Here is a 23,835-nt window from a genome sequence, read left to right as displayed (position 1 = left end):
ATTAGGTATTGTTTAAGGTATGCAGAATGCTATAATAGCCAAGCTGACTTTAGGCAAGTGTGGACAATAAATTGCCATTTTTAACATCACAGGCATGAATTAATGAAATGTGAGCTCCAGGACTGTGGATCCTTCTGCTCACAAACTTCTGTATTAGTGGATGGAGAATGAGCCATGTTCTAATTGCTAGTGTGTATGAGTCGTGCAGCGTTGTGTAAGGGATGGCTACAGGTTCGTGCTTCACGTATGACATTCTGTCTTGTTACATAATGGAACGTAAGTTGATGTTTCATTGAGGTGTTACTTTCAAAGACGTATGATTATTTGTATATAGTAAGAGCTAATTCTCTTTGTCTTTCTATTAAACCTCTGCCAGATGGCTTCAGCATGATTCATGTGCACAGAATTATGACTTTTTAATCGGTTTGTCCATTTTTATGAGCCTGCCTACCTGCAGCATGACTAGGATATGCCACCACGTTGTTTGGTGGGGGGAGGAGGGTCCAACCTACAATTCACAGATCTGTTTAGAGATGGAAACTTTGGCTTCTCTTTGCTATTTTGAGTGGATTAATTTTTACTAGCGGTGACTCTGAACACTTGTAATGTTTTAGACATACATAAGCCTAAAAGTAATCTATGAGCAGGTTATGGTCACCCAGTGTGAGAGCAAAATAATGTAGAGATACAGATCCTGATTCCAGCGATGTGTCACTTACTGGGCTATTTGCTATAACTTTAATAATGTCCTGCTTCCTAAAACTGTAGTTTTATCACTACAGGACTTGTAAACCTGCTGCCATGTAGACCTCCATATTCATGAGCTCTTTATAACTCCGCCCATCATTGATTAGCATCTTTCTGCCTATGCACAGTGTACACAAAAAGCTGCCAATCAGTGGTGTGGATGGGGTTATACAGAGCTCAGCATTCAGAGAACTGGCAGATCTGCAGCCGATAAAACAGGCATTTTATCAAAACTGCAGTAAGTGATACATCACTATAATCATGGTCTCTGCCTCTACATTATGCTGCTCTTAAATGGGTAGGTAAAGCTATTGACAGATTTCCTTTCAAAATTGATGTGTTCAATAGATGACATAATGAATGAACATCTATTATGTCCTGTTTTTATGTATAATATTTATTATTGTATATCTGTTTTTTTATGGAAAAATAGTTGTGCAAATTGCCATTCTTTGGTCCTTCCAAAAGGCAGATCAATTGGTGGAGGATAGGAGTAGTAGTCTTCGCTGTTGTGCTAGATTCAAGAAATCCGGAAGACGTGATGACGGTTGGGATCATGTACGGTAGTTTTATTCTCAACGTGTTTCGAAGTTGAACCAACATTGTGGTTGTCCTGATAGACATTGGTTCAACTTTGAAAACACTTTGGGAATAAACCACATGAACTAATCCCTTATCACGGAGTTCTTGAGTACAGCATGGCAGCGCAGACTACTACTCCTATCCTCCACCAATTGTTCTACACGGCGGGATTTCCCGACCTGAGGGTACTGCAGTAACTGTCCCACCTTGTTTTCCTAAAGCAATTTCTCCACCGATTAAGACCCTTAACTACTTCACACATAGCAAGATTGTCAGCGAGATCGCTGAACCGTCATAGGTTTTGTGACGCAACAGCGACCTCGCCAGCGATCTCGCTGCGTGTGACACATAGCAGCGACCGGCCCCCCGCTGCGATATCGCTGATCGTGCTTGAATGTCCTGGGCCATTTTTTGATCGTTGGTGTCCCGCTGGCCAGCATGCATCGCTGTGTTTGACGCCGTAACAACGACGAGCGACCTCGTTGGCGACTCAAAAGGCAACGCTGAAGCACGCCTATCGAGATCTGAGTTGTCAGAATAGCTGCTGTGTGACAAGGTCCCAACGACCGCCGAGGCCGTTATACGGATCGCTGGATCATTGCTGCGTCATTGAATAGATTTGCCTGTTTGACAGCTTACTAGCGACCATGTAGCGATGTACCAGCGATCCTTACCAGGTCATATCGTTGTCGGGATCTCCGGAGCGTCGCTATGTGTAACGGGGCCCTTAGTGTCTCCCCTTCTTTCTTAAAAATAGCTAGCAGATGGAACGGATGCAAATTGAAGACATTTTGGGAAAAATATACAAATTCCGATGTATAGTTCCTGTGATTGAATGTTTTATTTCCATTTTTATTCTCTCAAACAGGTCATAAAACCCAACATAAAATGTGACAGGTGACCGTAGCCCCATGTAGATCTGTTCTATATATACTAATATAATTTGAGAGAGACGGATTGTTCAGAGTCAAGAAATAAATGTGCAAAAGACAACAGCGTGTGTAATGTGCACCGAAGGCACGGACAAGAGAGGATTTCAGAATGAGCCATTCAATGTGATGTGACGATCTTTGTTATGTAAATTATTGCATGATCCATATAATTGCTCCCTAAATAACGAGGCTTGCATAGAAGAAGAAGCTGATGTTATAATCTCATTGATTTTTTCCTAATATCACTCCTATTATTTCATCCGACCAGGAGGAAGAAGCAAGTACTGTGCAAGTGAGGGAGCAGGACCAAGATGTCCTGGTGCTTAAGAAAGTGTCGTCAGAGAGACCAGCCTCCACAGCAGGGAGTGGTGAGCGTGATTGGAGGTAAGAGTTTTTCCTCTAGGCACACAGATGCAGACAAGCACAGGCTGAGTGCGGAGCTCCGCTGCCAGATGGATCTAGCTAGCAGACACAGAGCTGGTTTGGGAATACACCGCACGGTATAGGGGATGCCCTTGTCAGTCAAACTCCACAATGGGAAGTTCGAAGCTGAGGGTGTTTGATGCCCAGATGGATGTGAAGCCGTCAGCAGCTTTTACAGTCAGGGAGCTTCCTTTGCCTACATTTGATGTGCCTTATTTTAAATACATTGACGAGGAAGATGATGAGGATGAATGGAGCAGTCGCTCTCAGTCGTCTACCGAGGATGACTCTGTGGACTCTCTGCTTTCTGATAGGTACATGGTGGTATCTGGGACGCCGGAGAAGATTTTGGAGCACCTCCTGAATGACTTACACCTGGACGATGTACAAGACAAAGAGACAGGTATGAGAAGGAGAACAGATGTGTGTTCCTTGCTTGTGGACAGATGCCAAGTACCAGAAAGCTTTGCGTGATACATTGTGGTTACTTTGTTTTTGTTTTCTTTTACAAACCACCGTCAACAATGAAGAACTTTTAGATGTCAACATAACCCCATGTACAATGAATGACCAGACTTATAGCGGAGTGGGTGGTACGGCCATGATGCAATTGTTTCTTAAGTTGGTATATTTGGTTGTAAGTAGAAGAGCTGTCAGCTGCTTTGGAACATCTTGAGTCATCAAACTGGTGTTTATTAGTTCTGTATGTAGCAGTGGTTGTAGAGTGTATTGACCACGTGGAGTGTTTTTTGGGCTCCCCTTTAGGCTTTCCACAATTTGACAGTTAACCCACGCTTAGCCAGATTTGCAAGTTCCACCCAGCAGTCACATATTGTACACTCCATGCTGGTGTGTGTCTCTATTTATATAGTTCATTAGCTCTATCAGTAATGCTCAGCAATTTAATGTAGCCAGTGGCAATTGAGAAAGTGGAGAATAACATATTCTAAGTCATTTCATTATCTGGTGTAGAACATCTTGGGTTGACTGGCATCTCTGTGATTGCTGTAATGCTTTCTGTTCCAGCACGAGACTTAAAAAGGCTAAGAGCTCACTCCTGGAGCATCCCGTGACTAGTAGACAGCTAATTAGAAACTGAGCCGGTGCTTTTTAAAGTTTAACCAAGTAGGAGGCAAAACTTTCATTAGTTATCTAGAAAGAATCTTTCCCTGCAGCCAAGTGTTCCCTTCTGATGTCAGAGCGATTTCTCAGCCCCCTGTGACGCTTACTACCATAGCAGTGAAAACAAAAACTAAACACAATGAATTATTCAATGGCTTCTTATGCACAGTAATCCCTGTGTGCATTGCGTTTGATCATCGCTAAAGTTCCAGATAGATCCAGTATATCTGTTAGTAATGGATGTCCTTTGCATATTACAAATATGGTGAAGTTATTACGGTAGTGTCCAGTATACCGTCATTTTGGCATGATGGCAATGCAAGAATAATGAATGGAGGCTATTTTGGAAAGCTGAGAGTTGCACTTCAGATGACATGAGAGCAGGACACCCTCGTGTTCTCATTATCTTGCATTATCCTTTATAGTCTATTGTCTAGCTCAGGCCATCCTCTAGTCTGCAGCATCTCGGTTCTGCGTTGCATCGAGTAGCGAGAAAAAAATATGATATTTATTTCATTATCAAAAATGTACTAAACTGCAAAGTGAATCCTGCTCCACCGCAACCAGATTTTAATGTACCGGGCCTCATTGTGTCTCATGACTGCAATAAAAAGACAGGCATAATAATGTCGTGTAATAATGACTATAAATCTCATTTAGCCATTTTTGGGATCCAAGAAATTAGCAATCAAGTGCCAGCTATTAACTTTCATTTTAATTTTGACTGTTTCTCATTTTGGATGTTAATGACTTCCATGAATAGCACTAGAGCGCTTCAGGGAAATGTTCCTTGTTTGGGTGCAGGAGCCTGTAAAGGATTTTTGTGGGGAGACTTAGACAAGAAATGGCCATCTGATGACATGCAGATGAGATGCGCGGACAGCCTGTCCTGTCCCCTTGTGGGAAATGATGGGTCAAGTCACCACTGAGAGCCTTCAGCCATCTATCACATACTTGATTGAGATTGAGTGGCTGTGAATATTCAGATTGAATTACTCTACTAAATTACCACCTCCAGCCTTCCTGCACAGCGCCAGCATTCCCGGTGATCACTCATCCCACTGTAAGACCTCACTAAATCTATTAGACATGGTGTCTTGAGAATTGGCAGAAGAAAATTCTCATTTTATACGAAAGTAAACAAAGCACATGTACAAACGCTGCGTTAGTAACCATAAAATCCAGCAAAGAAGCATATTGGACTATTGAGCGGAGATATTTATGTGAGCAGCTGCCTGTTGTAGAGGGTAGTAGGGTAGACCGTGAGAATGATGGAAGTCATTAGTGCCGTCATAGTGTTCATATGTTAATAATTACTGCATGCAAGGTGCAGTGGTGGAGTGTGATTGGCCACTATATCATCTTTAGTCCCATCTTCATTTTTTTTTTATAGTTTGCTAATTGGAAAAAAAAAGAAAAATAGACCTATATCATTGCTGATAAACGAAAGAGGTAATCTTAGATTAGCTTTTCAGGACGACACAGTTCCCCAGATTTCCAGTTTCCTGCTTGTTAGGAGCAGTGCGCTCCTAAGTTATCGACCGTCCAGGTAGTGGCATTGTTGCACCGCTCACTTGATTTGTGCATTTTCCCAAACGACAAGAAGAGGAATATTGACTGTACGGATTCAGCAATCTGTCCAGCTTCAGAGCAGGACTTACAAGCGCTATACAAAAGAGGTTGTAAGCACTGCAAGCTTTGCCTAGGAGACCGGTCTCTGCTGATAGACTGCTGAGGTGGTCAGTGACCTACAAAATGAGAAGTGAACAATATACAGAGAGTAGTTTTAATGAATATGTATTTATCATGCTTTGCTTATGTAGCACCATCATATTCCACAGCGCTTTCCAGACGCTCATCACTCTCCCCATTGGGGATCATAATTTAAATTCTCTATTAGTATGTCTTTGGAGTCTGTGAATAAACCCACCCAAACACGGGGAGAACATACAAACTCCTTGCAGATATTGTCCTTGGTGGGATTGGAACCCCAGACTCCAGCGCTGCAAAGCAACAGTGCTAACCACTGAGCCATACATTGCAAAGTTGCTTGTTTTTACAAGCACTTTACAATTTTACCCATTAAAGTCCCTCAGATTAACCTGTTACCTGACTTGCTTAGTTTGGACTAACACATCTTAGTTTTTAAAATTGGATGTCACTAATTCTAACTAAATGCCCTAGCAGCACCGCATATTGTTTCAGGTCACAATGTGGTGACATCCACCATGCAAGGATAATGTCTATTGTAAAATTATGAAAATGTCTCTCTTTTACTTTATAATGGCGTTCATTTCATTCTTAGTGACAAGAATGTTAGGGTATGTTCACGCCAAGATTTTGAGACTGGAAAGTTTTGATGTGGTTCTCAACAGAAATCTGGGTCAAGAATCCATGGGAATCCATTTTTCAGATATGATCCTTTTTTCCCACACTTTTCTTTTTGCAGACTTTTAGATTGACAGTACTAAGATTTCCACAAGAAATCCACATCAAAGAAGCGAGACGTCAATTCCATTTTTGTTCCCATGGCCACGTTTTTCAAAATCTCTTTGGGAAAAAATTGTACAAAAATAAACTAGCTTTGTAGATTTTCCAGTGAAATCAAATGGAAGAGTATTTAAAGATTATTTGTAGCAGGTTTTGAAGCAGATTTGCTTCATAATCTGTGTTTAAAAACTTTGTGTGAACACATCCTTAAAGCGGATTCAGCTCCAAAATCTGCTTCAAATACAATTTAAATGTTTCCTCCTATCGATGTAAATGGAAAACGGCATTATTTGTGCAATGAGACTTTTTTTTTCTGACACGGTATTAAAAACTGTGTAGCAGAAAAATAAAAGTGATGTCACGTATTTGTTGAACATTCCCCATAGTAAGGCTGTGAAAAACAAATGGGGAAAAAAAACTACGGTACATCAGAACTGAAAAATCCATAGAAAAACTGCATACATTTCTGACATGGATCTCTCCTTCCATGTTGGAGTTTTCCACCTAAAAAGAAACTATGAGAACATATCATTATAATTAATAAATCCCTAATTGTGCCTGATTATTTGCTTCCAGGGACCTTGATAAGTTTTGGCCTTTGATTTAAGAATTTGTATTATTAATTATTGGGATGGCAGCATCTAATGCGTACAACTTGGAACATGGGTTCTTATTTGTGTCTGAATGGGCATTATATTGTGAGGTTGTACTTATCTAGTGGTGGTCTGGAACTCTTGGAATACAGGCATAATTTTAGGGGGAACATCAGCTAAATATAAAGGGCTATTTCCACAGGATATTTCCCATGGATTATTAATTATGCTAATTGAAGCTTTGTTCTAAATGTTGGACCTTGCCCACCATAATCAACAGGATCGTCCCATATTCATGTAATGTGAATGACCAACTTAAAGGGGTTTTCCGTCGAACAAATGTGCCCCTGCTATGTACTGTGTAATGGCTGTATCTGACTGTGCAGTAACATGATCTGATCGTATCACATTAACTGGATACTGGACAGGGGAGGACGCAAAAGAGAGTATACAGATATTACAGCAGCGGGATCACAGCTGATTCTTTCTGAGAGGTAAAACATTTCTCTGCTTGTTTTATCACAGGAGCGATTGTTTCTGCCACGTCTTTAGTGTTTTGAGCTCACCATAAATCAGCGGAAGCCGAAGCTCTTACCTCACTTTGTTCATGAAATAATAGCTAGAACACTCAGGCCAGGACTGCACCGCGACATGTGTGACGTGACGCTGAAATCGCAGCAACTCATGCAACATTGAATGTAATGAATTCCTATGGTGTCAACCATGACACAGAGTCGCATGTGTTTCCAAATGTGTTGGATTTGATGTCACTTGTTGCAAGTCACACTCAACACACATGCTCAAGTCTTCAATCCAAGTGACATATACCTTCCATGAGCTTTGTCTGCAACTTGGCTCATTTTTATTTACAGGAAATTCAAAGTTCTAATTTGCACAACAGAAAGTAGCGCAAATTGTTTTTTGTCATGTGTCGCACAACAGCAGTTCTCTGATAAGTCACGCGAGACATGACATGTGGCCAAAGTTTGTTGGGTGTTGATGCTACATCGCAGTACAGTATAAGTCAATGGGGCTACATTGCAACACCAAGGGTACTGCGACCTAGACAAGCAAATCATAAAATATCCAATGTGGTTGGACTTTTTGTAACTTGCTAGTCGCAGTATCCTCAGGGTCACATTGCAACCGCATTGACTTGTATTGCACTGCAATGTAGCATCGACACCCAGCAAACTTTGGCACTATGAACCCTTGCATTAAACAGACAGATCAATAAGAGAGAGAACTGCCAGGTGGGGATAAGAGTTTGTCATTTTACTGAACAGTGTTTATTAATATGACATTTGGGGACTGTGGAAAGCTTTGTAATGACTGTCAGTAGAATAAATAAATGACTGTAATGACTGTCAGTAGAATAAATTAGTGACTGTAATGACTGTCAGTAGAATAAATTAAAGAGAAGAACACACTGGTTTATTCACCACAAAGTTTCCAATTAAAGCTTGAGAAAGTTCTGAATTGAGCACATGTGGTGATTGAAGTAGAAAGTTCTTGACTTGGACTCTTGGCCCATCTTATTGACAAGCTCCTTTCTAAAACTAGTACTTGTCTGTTAACACGGATTATTTGTTACTCTTCACTTTTTTCTTGCTTTATGCTATGTTTTCCTGGTATTTTTGCACTGATTATCAGATGATAACATTACATGCACAGAACACACAAACAATACAATCAGAAAATCTCCTTTCAGCATATTTAGAATAAAGTAACTTTATTTCTGACTACTCAGCTAGGCATATTCTCCAGAGTGGTGTTCCTCTCTTCAGATTATATTCATATGATTTATATTATTCATGTATGGAATCAGAACAAACTGGTCTGGAAGGCATAGAATGCACACATCTGAATTGTCAGTCATTCACTAAACGTCTCGAGGTACTGTACTAGAGAAAACATTGCCATTTTATTCCATCAGGTCCTCTTGAAATGTCTGGGTTTTTTTTCCTTCTGGACTAAAACGCATTTGAAAATGGACAGGGAGATGAGAATATATTTGACATTCATGGTACAATGCATTACAGCAACCAGTCATCTCACATTAACCTTAAGTTCCCTGTTCCATCTAGCTAGCCTGGCGGAAGAGTTTGCTCTGTCTAATCCTTAGAATATTATCACGTTTTCTCAGATTTGTCTGTAGCATTCTGTCAGTCACTACTGGATAAGCCACCCCATCACGAAGTCATCTTGTATTGTCAAGTTGTATTGGCGTCAAACATGAGGAGCAGTAATGGTGAAGATGTATGTGTCCAGCAGCTCAAAGCTGTTGATCCATTAAGCCTTGCTACTGTAATTCACAATGTGACTACAAGCTGTTAGTGGGTTTTCTACTAATATATTTTCCACCATGTCCATTTATGTTTTAGGCCTGTTTCACACTTCAGTCTTTTTGCATCAGTCAGAATCCGTCAAAGTGTGAAAAAACGGATCCAGTGCAGATTGTAAAAAAAATGAATGCAATGGGTCCATATTTTCGACAGATCCGTTGCAACAGCCACTGTGGGAAATTTAAAGGAATAGCATTCTGGAGGAGAGAGAGAGTACGACGGATCCGTCACCCATAGGCGTCCATTATAGCAGACGACGGACGGCGACGGATCCGTTGCAGTCCGACTTTTGGATGGAGAGAAAAAACGTTCCTCTGGACGTTTTTTCCGGCCGACGGACACCAACTTTCTGACAAATCCGTCACATGATGGACGAAACAGATGGCCATCCGTCGCAATCCGTCGGTAATACAAATCTATGGGGAAAAAGACTGGTCCAGCGGGAAAATACTTCGGATCCGTTTTTTTTCTCCTAACAATGGATTTTGACTGACGCCAAAAGACTGAAGTGTGGAACAGGCCTTAAATTGGAGTTCATCGTGCAGTGTAACATATGGTGCACACTGCTTTCCAAAATTCTGCTGAAACGTGAAGTTTCTGCTACAGAGTAGAAGCCAACTAATAGGTGGTGTAATGTTAGACCACAGTGTCAAAAGATGCTCTAAAGTTATCAATGTGTTGCGCAATATAGTGTAAATTTAGTGTACACTTACACAAGGAGAAATGTTACCCCCTAGGTGCCAGTCTTAAGCCTCTCATCCAGCCAAATCAGATTTCATGCTTTGCACTGACCAGGGGCATCACCCTGAAACACTGTGTCTGCAAATTCAGATTCTGCTTTGGTTTTTCACTGAAGTCATATGGCAAGGCTCGTTAAATGGGCGATATTGACCTTTAAGACTTCTGCTTCCAATAGGTGGCGCTAGAGTTCAAGTCCTCTTCCTCTTTGAAGAGGCAATTTGCATATTTAATTTTCCAGAGGAGCATGCATGGCTTATAAGTCTCCTCACTCTGACATGTCATGTCATAGAGAAACCTTACAATTGTTTTCACACACACATTCGGTCAGTGAAAGGAATTGCTTACCTGTACTGTCTCATTGAATAACATTGGTCCAAATGTGGTCCTTTTTTTTTTGTTGTTGTTCATGGACGGTACTTTGACTGAAAATACTATCGTGTGCACGAGGCCTTTGACGCTGTCCGATCAGTGCTGGCAGTGTAAGACTGTGTAGGGATGCACTCTTCTGGCAACTGGCAAGGCATTTAGTAGTGCCATTTTTTACAGGAGTAAGGATACTTTCATACTTGCGTTTTTTTGCGCTGCGTGCGCAGTGCAAACGCGCATAAAAAAACGCATCATGCGTTTTCTTGTCTATTGTGCATGGTTTTTACAAAAAACGCTAAGCGCTGACGTGCGCATGACCAGGTCGGACGCACCGACAGGTCGGACGCACAAAAAATGCAGCAAGTTGCATTTTGTGCGCCTGGGCGCACACTACAAAAAAAAACGCTTGCGCATGCAAACGCGTACAAACGCATGACAATGCGCACCCATGTTAAATATACGGGAAAAAACGCATGCGCATGTTTGCGCAAAAACGCAGCGCAAAAAAACGCAAGTGTGAAACCAGCCTAACAATGGATTTCTAAGAAAAGATGTTCTAATATTGTTTTTCTCACGTGGAATGCAATATTTACTAAAACTGACAATGTGCATATAACGGATTAAATATTTCTTGTATCTCCGTATACTTTATGTGCTGGCTGGATTTTTATTCTCCGCTTGCTTGAATATGCAAATAGAAGATAGAAAGTTCTGTCCTCTGGGCAGTGCTGACTGCTACATCTGTATCATAACTACATTCCTAATTTATTTTTTATTGCCCTTTGACTACTCTGCTTCTTTCTGGGTAATTTGTTGGTTTGAAGTTCCTGCTACTGTCTCTTAGATTACCGCTATTTTCTCGACATTACTCCCAAGTCACTAATTGTTTTTTGGGTTTTTTTCACTTGCAGTCTTGTAAGTAATAATAGACCCGAGGCTGCCTGACATGGAGAACATAGTGGGCTTACATGTAACGGAGTAATGATAGGAAATTGTGGGCTATTACAGTACATCATCCTTTAAACATGTTACTGTGAAAGACTGACAATGTTCCTTTCTAGTTATTCAAATACAATAAAAATGTGTGGCCACTGAGTAAATTATAAAAAATATAATAGTTTGCATAGTAAAATGACTTAAAACTGAAGCAACACTTTAGATATAACTCTGAACAACATAAGGTGGAGCTGCAGGGTAAAGTATTAGGGACAGATAAAGCTTCCTGAGCCTCTCTTGAGAATAAATACCGGTAAATTTGAATGCTTGGTGTTTCCTGGGATTCTAATCAAATTCCGGAATATACGGTAATCCACATTTGGTGAAAAAAAAATGTAGGCAAAAGAGAGCATGTAGACTTCTGAAATCCGCAGCAAATTAGTTGTGTTGCGGATTTTCCTTTCTTTTCCCTCCTCAGTTTAATGCAAGCATTCATTTAAATACATGGCTGTCCATGTAATAGCCCAAGTCAGCCAAAGGGACGGCAGCTGCTTGAGGTGGCTTTCCATTTTGGCTCCTGTAGAGGACAGCCTTGCGGGGTGGCCGCTCTAGGATATTCATATTTTCGAATAGAGCAAATGATGTAATGGTATCTGTAAAGGTATTATACTGCCTGAAACGGCCTATACCTGCAATATACTCATCCCCAACCCAAGTCCCGTTTCTGCAGTGAAATATTTACCCAAGATGGGGCATTTCAATTGAACATATTGCTCTTTGATGTGTAAGTTCTGCTACAGTGACATGTTGCGCAATACATGCAGCGGTGGAGCATAATTACAGACTGCTTTTGGGCTTGGTAGACAAAGACTTTAGTTGTTTTTTGCTTTGTGTATGTGTTCTGCCCCAAGTTTCAGATTTTTTTTTTTTGTGCCACAGTTAGTTTTTATTAGTTAAAAGACTTTAAGCCGGCATACAAATTAAATATATCTTAGATTCGAACCTGATAAGGCTGGTGTACTTACAGCTCCTGAGCACACTACATATAGCGATAGCACACGGCTGCTGTACAGGAACCGCTTCCATCCCTAAGGGATCATTTTTAGGTAGGAAAACTTTGACATATTTAATAATGTATACAGTTTGTACTGTGAAAACTGACTCATCTGAACTAAGTACACCATGTAAAATATCTCCTGGAATAAAGTCTTTAGTGTAACTACTTGGACACATAAATAAACTTGTATATTTGTTGCAAAAAAAGCACAAGACAAAAAAATAGCAAGATAAAATTTTGGCAAGAAAAGAGGATACAAAATTGGAAACCATTCCAGGACACATTTAAACTGGCACCCTGCGTTCAGTTTGAAACAAAGGACAAAATTAGATTAACGTTAGAATGACCATTCCAACCTTGTCAGTGCTTCTATGACTTCTTTGTCAGCCTATGTATGGTGACTAGTGATTAGCAAATTTGCTCGGATAAGGTGAGTATGCTCGTGTGCTAACCGAGTGTCTTCGTCGTGCTCAAAAAATATGTTAAGGCCCCGTCACACATAGCGATCTCGCTAGCGAGATCGCTGCTGAGTCACAAGTTTTGTGACACTAACAGCGATCTCACCAGCGAGATCGCTGTGTGTGACACTGGCCAGCGACTGGCCCCCCTGCCGGTATTGCTGATCGCTCTGGGAAACCTCTGGACTTTTCTTTGGTCACTGGTTTCCCGCTGGCCAGCACGCATCGCTGCGTGTGACAGGCAGGAGACCAGCGATCTGCTGGTAACTAACGTACACATCGGGTATCCAAGGGATGGACGTCCCTTAGATACCTGCTGTGTTTGTTAGTTACCAGCGTGTTGATGTAGGGAGCTGGTAACTAACGTACACATCGGGTATCTAAGGGACGCACGTCATCGCTGTGCTGATCGCTGGTGAAGCTGTCTGTGTGACAGCTCACCAGCGATCATGTAGCGACTCACCAGCGATCCTGACACGTTGATATCGTTGTCGGGATCGCTGGTGAGTCACTATGTGTGACTCCAGCTTTAGAGTTCCCGCGCCTGCATGTCTCCCGGCTGTTCAACAGCCGCAGTACATGCAGAGATTGTCTAACAAACAGGCAATCCCCCCGCATGTGTTGCAGCTGTCTAGCAGCCGCGCAACATGCAACTGCGGGGATTCAAACATGTTTTTCGAACGTGCCAAAGTAACTCGGTTAGCACACGAGCGTGCTTGGATAACATCTTATCCCAGCACATTCGCTCATCACTATCGGTGACTTAGATGCTTAAAAAGGCCAGTTTTATTCCTTGTTCTTTGCAATGGGAAAAACAAGAGCAATATCTGAGAAGACTAGAAATGCTATTATCACCAAGCACAAGCAGTCTTTAGGATGCAAGACTTATCTCCAAAGACCTTGGCATCCTAGCTTCATTGGTTTGAAATGTTATGTTGCTACTCGAGGAACTGTCAATAATCTTCCAAAACCAGTGGAAAGAGGAAAATCAATAAATTAATCCTACAGAAGGAGGTTTGAAATGTGAGAAATAAATCAAAAGATCCAAAGAACTTCATGCAGAGCTGGAAATATCTGGGATAATGGTTTCAACCTTGCGCTACACACTGAACAAAACATGGCTTTATGGATTAAGGCTAAGGATGACCCTGCTGCAGATAGGCTTTATAAAGAGCTACTCAACTTTGATGACGGGCCCCATCTAGTGACGCGACTGTCCAGTTGGCGCAGCCTCACTCTATACAAGTGTATGGAGCGAAACTGCACCCCATCTAGTGACACTACTGTACAGAACTCTGGTATTAGAAGTGGGAGGAAAGAACAAAGACAAAAAAAATCTAAATAATACAAATATTGGAGAAAGAGAAACGAATCACAAACTAAAATGTTTCTATACTAATGCACAAAGCATGGGCAACAAACAAGGAGAACTGGAACTACTAACACAGGAAAAGAAATATGATGTAATTGGAATCACTGAAACTTGGTGGGACGATACACATGATTGGAATACAAGACTAGAAGGATACAACTTATTTGCAAGAAACAGACTTGATAAACGAGGAGGAGGTGTCGCATTGTATGTTAGAAACGCGTATATCTGCACAAAGATTGAAGCTTCAGAGACGGGGAGTTCTGTGGAAACTGTTTGGGTAAGAATACAAGGACAGAACAATGGAAAGGACACCATTGTAGGCATTTACTACAGGCCGCCTGTGCAAGCTGAAGATATGGATGAACTCTTTATGCATCAAATGGACGAGTTCTCCAAAAAATAAGACATAGTGGTCATGGGAGATTTCAACTATCCAGACATTTGTTGGGAATCTCTCTCAGGCAAAACTAACAGGTCAAGGAAATTCTTATCCTCTCTTGCTGACAACTTTATCTTCCAAAAGGTAGGGGAGAAAACAAGGGGAACTGCTACCTTGGATCTAATCCTTATAAACAGGGAGGAAATGGTTGAGGAGGTAAAAGTGGCTGGGACCTTAGGAGGTAGCGACCATGCTATTTTAGAATTTTGGATAACTAGAGGAGGAAGACCTGTGAAGACTCAGACGTCAAGGTTAGATTTCAGAAAGGCAGATTTTAAGGGATTCAGAAAGAGAATTGGAGGGATCCAATGGCTGGATATCCTTAAAGACAAAAATGTCCAGGAAGGATCGGAAATCTTGAAAAATGAAATTCTCAAAGCACAATTGTTAACAATTCTGAAAAGAGGGAAGAATAGGAAGCATTTAAGGAACCCAGGATGGATCAACACAGAACTGAAGCATATGCTAAAAAGGAAGAAAGAAATGTTTTTAAAATGGAAAGAGGGAGGCATATCTAAAGAAGAATATAATGCTGTCTGCAGAACCTGCAGGGCACAAATCAGATTATCTAAAGCTGACAATGAATTGAGGCTTGCAAGAGACGTCAAAAGCAATAATAAAGGATTTTGGGGATATGTCAAAAGTAAAAGAAAAGTCATAGATGCTATAGGATTTTTACAGGATGAAAATGATGAAATGGTAAGACAGGATGTTGAGAAGGCCGAACTTTTAAATTCCTATTTTGCATCTGTTTTCTCTCAGAAAGGAAATGTAAAATCAACTGTTCTTCACTGTCCTATTAAGGGAATAGAAGAATCCATAATATCTATAAACAGAAAGATAGTGAGGAAACACTTAGCTAATCTAAATGAATTCAAGTCTCCAGGTCCAGATGAATTACACACCAGAGTACTGAAGGAGATAGCAGAAGAAATTTTTGAACCCCTCCCCATAATCTTTGAAAATTCTTGGAGAACAGGAGAAGTCCCAGAAGACTGGAGAAGAGCAAATGTTGTTCCTATCTTCAAAAAGAGGAAGAAGGTGTACCCAGGGAACTACAGGCCGGTGAGTCTGACTTCTATACCAGGAAAGATCTTTGAGCAAATTATTAAACAACATGTATGTAAGTACCTGGATAAGAATGAAGTGATTAAACAGAGTCAGCTTGGGTTTGTAACTAATAATAATGTCAGACTAACTTAATTTCCTTCTATGACGGAATTACTGATTGGGTGGATCAGGGAAATACTGTAGATATAGTATATCTTGACTTCAGCAAAGCATTTGACAAAGTATCTCACACAATCCTTATTGAAAAAATGACTAGGTATGGCATGGACAAGGCAACTGTTAGGTGGATTCATAACTGGCTTAGTGATCGGACCCAAAGAGTGGTCGTAAATGGCTGCACATCCAGTTGGAAGAATGTCTGAAGTGGGGTACCACAGGGCTCTGTCCTCGGCCCTGTATTGTTCAACATCTTTATCAACGATTTAGATGAAGGAATTGAGGGTAAACTGATTAAATTTGCTGATGACACAAAGCTAGGAGGGATAGCTAATACTAGAGAAGAGAGAGAGAGGATTCAAAAAGATATAAATAAACTGGAGCAGTGGGCAGCAACTAACAGAATGGTTTTTAACAGGGAAAAATGCAAAGTACTACATCTGGGCAATAAAAATGAAAAAAGCATATACAGAATGGGGGGAATAGGGCTAAGCAACAGCACATGTGAAAAAGACTTTGGTATACTAATAGATCACAGACTGAATGAGTCCACAGTGTGATGCAGCAGCAAAAAAGGCAAATGCAATTCTAGGATGCATTAACAGAAGCATACAGTCTAGATCACGGGAAGTCATTATTTCCCTCTACTCCTCTTTGGTCAGACCTCATCTGGAATACTGTGTCCAATTTTGGGCACCACATTTTAAAAAAAAGACTTCAACAAACTGAAGCAAGTTCAGAAAAGAGCGACCAGAATGGTGACCGGTCTGCAAACCCTGTCTTATGAGGAAAGGTTGCATGATTTGGGAATCTATAGCTTGCAAAAAAGAAGACGGAGAGGAGACTTAATAGCTGTCTACAAATATTTCAAGGGCTGTCACATGGCAGAAGGATCATCTTTATTCTTATTTGCACAAGGAAAGACTAGAAGCAATGGGATGAAACTGAATAGGAGGAGACAGATTAGATATTCGAAAAAACTTTTTGACAGAGTGATCAATGAGTGGAGCAGGCTGCCACGAGAAGTGGTGAGTTCTCCTTCAATGGAAGTCTTGAAACAGAGGCTGGACAGACATCTGTCTGGGATGATTAACGAATCCTGCTTTGAGCAGGGGGTTGGACCAGATGGCCCAGGAGGTCCCTTCCAACTCTACGATTCTATGATTCTATGATTTAGTTGGCGCAGCCTCGCTCTATACAAGTGTATGGAGCGAGGCCACACCCACTAGTTGCATTCTGGCTGGGAGTATGTATAACTCATACCGTCCATTCCCAGCTCAGAAACCTGGGAATCCTCGCAGCACATAATGCGTATGCTGGGGGCATTGATAAGTCTGCAGTCTCACAGAGTGACTGAATACTTATTGATTTTGACCGGACAACCCCTACACAATATAATAAAATATGCACGTGGTTATAGATAATGCACTCAGATACACATTACGCATGCACGTGAATAGTACAAACATATATACAATACTCATACACAAATTACACATGCTTATACCCAATTACATTGTACCTCTTTTTACGGATATAATGGAGAATGAAAACATTCACACAGTTTTTAAACCACTTTTTACTACAATTACAGGGATGCAAAGTGTGCCCATGTTATTTACTGAGAAAATGGAAATGGTCATAGGAGCGCAGGAAAGAGACTCAGACAAGAGATGGGGTTAAACCACAACGCGTTTCAACGGAGAATCCGTCTTCATCAGGTGGAAGTTCCACCTGATGAAGACGGATTCTCCGTCGAAACCGGATTCTCCGTCGAAACGCGTTGTGGTTTAACCCCATCTCTTGTCTGAGTCTCTTTCCTGCGCTCCTATGACCGTTTCCATTTTCTCATTGCTACTATCCTCCATTGGAGGTTTATGGCTGGAGCTGCGGTGGAGACCTGACATTTTTGTCTGCCCCCGGGTTGCTTCCTAAGCGCTCCTCTATGACCGCTTATTACTGACTCTTATTCACATGTTATTTACTGGTCTGTTACTTTTCTTTCTAAAAAGTGTATAAAGAACATGACTATTAGAATTGTTTTACAGAGGGTTTTTTTAGTTCTTTTTTTAAATCAGATTTATGTTTTATTTCTATAATATAGCTATATAGAGATATTCTGGAATACAGAGATGTATCTTTTTACTTGTAAAGAATAATACCATTTAGCCCTTTGTACAGAGAAAATCCTCCTATGCTTAGAAGCGCAGTCTGTAACTCTGTGCCAAAGCTCCTGCTGCCGTACTGGAGGTCCTGAGTTTGAATCCCCGGACAGATGATATGTAAAAAAGCCAAATAACTAATTAATTCTCTATATAAGCTTCTACTGGGCAAAGAGAAAAGCACAGGGGCTCATTCTTCAATGTTTCGAGTCATAGAAGGAGAATCTCCATGGTGAAAAAGTGTGACCAATCACAGTAGCATACCTTAGATACCTGTAAATGGGCCCTCGTGCCCCCATGGCCCCTTGTGCAATGGAACTGGCTGCACATGCTGAATGTCTGTGACTGAATGCACTGTTGTTACATAGCCACTTATTTCTAAAAATAATATTGCCTTTTTTACAATTTACAAAGAAAGGATACCAAAAAGTCTACCACAACTGCAAGCTTTAACAAAAAATCTCACTGTTCTTTAGTCTGAATGCCTTAAGGAATTGTATGTGTAGTTATTCCATTGCCTACTTTTATGTCTAAAACATGTTATTGATTTCTGTTTGTGCACTTTTACCGTAGTAATAGAACCATTTGCCTTTTTCACTGTCATTTGCAAACATTTAGGTTATATTTATTGACATTTTGTCAAATGAGGAAGTAATTGCCTAGAGGGTTTCACAACCTGATTACTAAGGTTTCATTGAAGGAGCAGCCTGCTTTAATTCTGGGCCAAGATTTTCTTACCTAAGACATGATTGTTTTCGCTACACACCCTGAAAGCTGAAAAGCGCGGGCTGACACCCAGCTAGGGCTTGTCAGTCTTCGCACCGTTGCAAGCATTTGTCACTTTGGAACATGTTTTTCAATAGAAATTTTATCACTAAGTAAAGAAAACAATTGTGTTCTACATGAAATTAACATTTTAGATTTGTCCTTTATGTGAATAATAAAAAGAATATCTTTGCATCATGTCTTGTACCACTTGTCCTGAAAGATGGATAAAGTTCTGTCCTATTTGTTTTGCAATCCGCATGAAAAAATTATACAAACATACACAGCTCTATACAGTTGTATGTGTCCTCCATCCAAATCCCAATGTGCAAAATAATATGTTTCACATTTATTTATTTTTTGATGGATTCTGTGCTTTGAAAAGTGTAGTAAGATGCATTTCACAATAGCGAAAGGGATCTAAGGGGTAACGTTTCTCCTTGTGGAGAGTGACATACCTGTCATGTCAGAGTGAGGAGACCTCTATGCCATGCAATGCTCCTCTGGGAACTTAAATATGCAGATTGTCTCCTTAGAGAGGAAGAGGATTGAACTCTATCTATTGCCACCTATTAAAAGTAGCAATCCTAAAAGTCAATATTGATCCTTTAACGAGCCTTGCCATATGACGTAGGATAAAAGTCAAACCAGAATCTCAATTTGCAGACAAGAAGAAATGTTACCTGTTAGATCCCAGTCTAAGCCAAATCAGAACTCATACTTTGCACTGATGAGGAGCAACACTCCAAAACACCATGTCTGCCAATTGAGATTCTGGTTTGACTTTTATCCTAAGTCATATTGCAAGGCTCGTTAAAGGGCCCATGATGACTTAGCATTGCTACTTCCTGTGGGTGGCGCTAGAGTTCTAGTCCTCTTCCTCTCTGAAGAGGCAATTTGCATACACTATAGTGAATAATAAAGTATTCCAAAGGGACACGATTTTGGCAAACATCCGCTCTGTTGAAAGCTGTAACTTTGGGTTATGCATTAGAAATGTTCTCCAACATGATCACCAAAACTGCAGAAAAATGCAGTGAGAACGTAGCCTCATATTTCAGGACTGTAGTTTGTCAGATAGCTGAAAAGTGGTTAGCTGAGGTTTTACCTTTCAACAGAAAAATATAATGTTTACATAATTATAACAAATGTCAGCAATGTGCACGGCTTCTTCACAGTGTTGTGCTCAGCCTCATGCAGAGACTGACAGGGAAATGAAGGCAATCATTGGGATTTCAGATGGTGCTGGCCCGGCAGGGGGTCTTGTTATAGTTCCTAGCCTTTTTGCTGCTTACATACAGAGATGTGCTTGCGTCTTATGTCAAAGAGGCAGACAGCAGCCCTTTGTCCTCTTTTCCATTATACAAACGTATGCAATAGTAAACTTCAGAGCCCTGCTTGTGGTACATAGGAATACACAGAACCTCCTCTGAGGAGAAATAGCCCAGATCATGGTAAAATCATTATTACCATGTGATTTACAAGGAGCCAAACATTACACCCTACTTTGTGTATTTTAGGCTGGGGCTACACGGTGACCTTGTTTGGCCACGACAGCCGATGCACAACCATAGTTCGCTATATCGTGGCACTATATAAGTGAATGGGGTCACATTGTAACACCTCTACTACTGTACCGCAACAAGCAAGTCACAAAATATCAGACTTGCTTGTTGCATTTGTGGTGATGGTGTAGCTGTCACAGTGCAACCTCATTTACTTCAATAGCGCTAGGATGTAGCACCAAGCTTCGGCCTCCGTGTAGCCCTATCCTTGTCACTGTTGGTTTACGCTCCATTCACATCTATACCAATTGGAAACCCGATAAGCCCAAATAAAGTCCATAATGGAGTCCTCTTTGCGGTAATGATATTTTCAAAGTCAGATCCATCCCAGTATCACCATATTGAAAGGTTGTGTTTAATTAATTGTTAATTTTACATACTATTTAGTATATATGTATTGTACCCCTGTTCTTCTACTCATCTGCCATTTTTTGTGTGTAACGTGTGTTTTCTGAGTAAGTTTTGTATTATTTATGACTCACAATGTAGTTGATGTTGCAGTTGGGAATAAAATAGGCTGCAGTGCTAATTAATGGTTTTATGCACTGAGTAGACACTAACTAATGCCAAAATCGGGAGATCTCTCCTGAATAATGCAATGTATTTCTCATTATTAAATCTCCGGGCATTATAGGATGTTCCCCGTGGGCATGTTCATCATGAATAGTGTTGCGGTGACAGCGCCGTCCTCGGAGACTCACGCCCTCACCTTGTGGTTTCATGTTTGTGTTCCTCTACAGATACCCTCCTGGATGACTTCCTTCTCACGTACACCGTCTTCATGACAACAGACGACTTGTGCCAAGCGCTCCTCAGACAATATCCTTAATTAACTGGAACAGTCATGCCCCTGATTCCAAAGAATGAAAAGCAGATGCCTAACATTACCGGCAAATGGCATCTGGTAAATTGCTGTGAAAGGATACAAGTGACACGTTAGTCTGTTCTGTGCCGGCTCCAGATTAGAATGGGACGAAGCATTGTTGATGAATAGGAATGGATATCTATAATCCAAGATACAAAGCTGCTCGCTGTCATTTCCCTGAAGGTTACTGCCTAACAGTATCGTATGTAACACAATATGGCACGCCATTATTTGCCAAATAGCATCTAAATCATTGCAACGCCATCATCTGCCCTTACTGCTGGCACCTGCCTGGCAATACTATTATAGCAGTAGACGACTCCTAGTGTTATCTGCTGCGTGTTTTATAACTTCATTATTAGCTGAAGGCTTTTCTAGAACACCTTGCTGGAATAATTAGTTACGGTTTTACTAGTCATTACAAAAACTTGTACAGATGGAGAATAGTACTGGCCTGAGGGAACCTGAACCCTTTAACCCACTTGTCACTCCATGTCCACAGTTGTTGTATTATGATGTCGTATGGGATTGGATTATCGTTTTCAGCTTCAATTTAGATTTTAAAGGTACATTAAATCTAGAAATTAGTATTTAAAGTCTAACAGTCATTTTAATTTTTATTACATAAATAGATAGTACACATGAAAATGATAAACTTTGGAATGCATCTTATCTGAGAAATCTGCTTTTATTGTCTGCCAGCAGAGATCGGTCATTATCAAGATTCATAGGTAAAATGTATATTCAGTGAAGACAGACTGTTACATTACTGAGAGCATCTTATCAGTATCAACTGTCATCTTCTATATAAAGGGGAGGAGCTAGAGGCAGAGCTCCTCCCTCATCAACCCCCACCCATCTACAAGGGTCTTATCAGTAGTAACGGTCATCTCCTATCTCAATAATGTAAATATCTGTCTTCAGTGAACACAGATTTTACCTTTGAATTGAGAATTTTGAAAACATTTGAAGGGGTTGTCCAGCCTTTGGCTACAAGTCTGCAGTCACTATATGTTACTGCAGACTTGTGAACCCTCACGTCAAATGCGTGTGTTGATTCTCCGGCGCCAGGAGCAGCAGTCATATGACTGTAAAGGGCATGTCACACTAAGAGATATCGCTAGCAATATCGCTATAACTAGTGACGTTATAGCGATATTGCTAGCGATATCTCTGTGTCTGATACTTACCTACGACCGGCTCCCCCGCTGGTTATCGCTGATCGCGCGAGAACGTTCAGGACCGTTTCTCGTCGTCAGCTTCCTGTGGCGCTTCCTGCTGTGAGGACGAGCGACGCGTGGAGCCGGGCGGGAGGACGCAGGATCGCCTGGTGTGACAGGTAAGTAGCGATCCCCGTCCCCAGCGATGTCGCTAGTGAGATCTGCCACTAGCTCACTAGCGACCACTTAGCGATGTACCAGCGATCCTGACTGCGTCATATCGCTGGTCGGGATCGCTGGTACATCGCTAAGTGTGACAGTACCTTAAGTATGCGATTTGTATACATCAGGTCACATTCAGACTAGACTTGTCTGGCCTCACACAGAGCAATTTGCATTGAGCGAGGCCTCACTCATCTGTTTAGCACATGAGTGCATGCATGTATGTACATCACATACTTTGTCGTGCTAGTCCCTAAGCACATATTAGAAATACTTGAAAGGGTTAGGACATTCCTAAGGCACGTACCATACACTTACTACCAAGTGTAGAAACCCTGGAATACCTTAAACGTAAGTAAAGCGATGAGGGGATGGCATGCAAAAGTTAGTAACTCCACATTTCCCCTTTTATGACAAGCCTATGATTAATTGTTTTCTTTTCCTGCTTCAGGGGATTTAATGCATTCCAGCTCTTTGCCCACGTGCCATGTTCATGTACTGACTTCTGAAAGGCAGAGAGCTCCAGGGTAGAATCTAAAGCTAATCCATGCAATAGTCACATTACTAGATCAAACAGTCCTGAGAAAACATGTTACCTGAAGATATGTTTTTTTATAGGTACAGCTTAAATGCTGGCAATTAAAACCTGCCTTGTCATGTTTTAGGGCAACCACAGAAAACACCTCGACGTGCTATCGATCAGTCCCATGTAAATGAGGGATACAGGATTCTTCTTTGGGCTGGGAGCACAATTAAATATCATGTCCTTATATAATAGTGAAATACATACAATTCATTTTTGTAGCAACTAGTGATGAGCGAGTATACTCGTTGCTTGGTGTCCTCCGAGTATTTTGGCGTGCTCGGAGATTTTGTTTTCGTCGTCTCAGCTGCATGATTTGTGACTGCTAGACAGCCTGAATACATGTGTGGAATGCCTGTTTATTAGGGAATTATCACATGTACTTAGCCTGTCTGCAAGTCACAAATCATGCAGATGAGACAATGAAATCTAAATCTCCGAGCAGGCCAAAATACTCGGAGATCACCCGAGCATGCTTGGGAAAACCCGAGCAATGAGTATACTCGCTCATCACTAGTAGCAACCAGAAAATAAGAATGATATTAGTTAATTTTATAGCAGATGTAGAGATCAAGAATATTCTGAAGTAGGGTCAGATACTGAATAAGCGACTTTCGGCTTTAGATTCACACTTTTTTCCTCATTTTTATTTTGCCAGTCAAAACTTTTCAGTGTATAAT

General features: G+C 41.0%; 1 protein-coding gene across 3 annotated transcripts in view; it reads left to right on the top strand.

The window, feature by feature from the left end:
* RAPGEF5 (Rap guanine nucleotide exchange factor 5) overlaps positions 1 to 23,835 on the top strand; it is a 384,903-nt gene that overhangs the window by 317,925 nt on the left and 43,143 nt on the right. For all 3 annotated transcript variants that reach the window (XM_073581473.1, XM_073581472.1, XM_073581474.1), the window contains 3 exons: positions 2,530 to 2,645; positions 2,999 to 3,087; positions 21,066 to 21,144. In XM_073581473.1, the coding sequence (XP_073437574.1) occupies positions 2,530 to 2,645; positions 2,999 to 3,087; positions 21,066 to 21,144 (284 nt within the window). The remainder of the gene's footprint in view (positions 1 to 2,529; positions 2,646 to 2,998; positions 3,088 to 21,065; positions 21,145 to 23,835) is intronic.

The sequence above is a fragment of the Dendrobates tinctorius genome, unplaced genomic scaffold, assembly GCF_039654945.1.
Source record: "Dendrobates tinctorius isolate UK_male_01 unplaced genomic scaffold, ASM3965494v1 ptg000070l, whole genome shotgun sequence".
Taxonomy (NCBI): Eukaryota; Metazoa; Chordata; class Amphibia; order Anura; family Dendrobatidae; genus Dendrobates; species Dendrobates tinctorius.
This window is presented reverse-complemented; position numbering and strand designations above follow the sequence as displayed.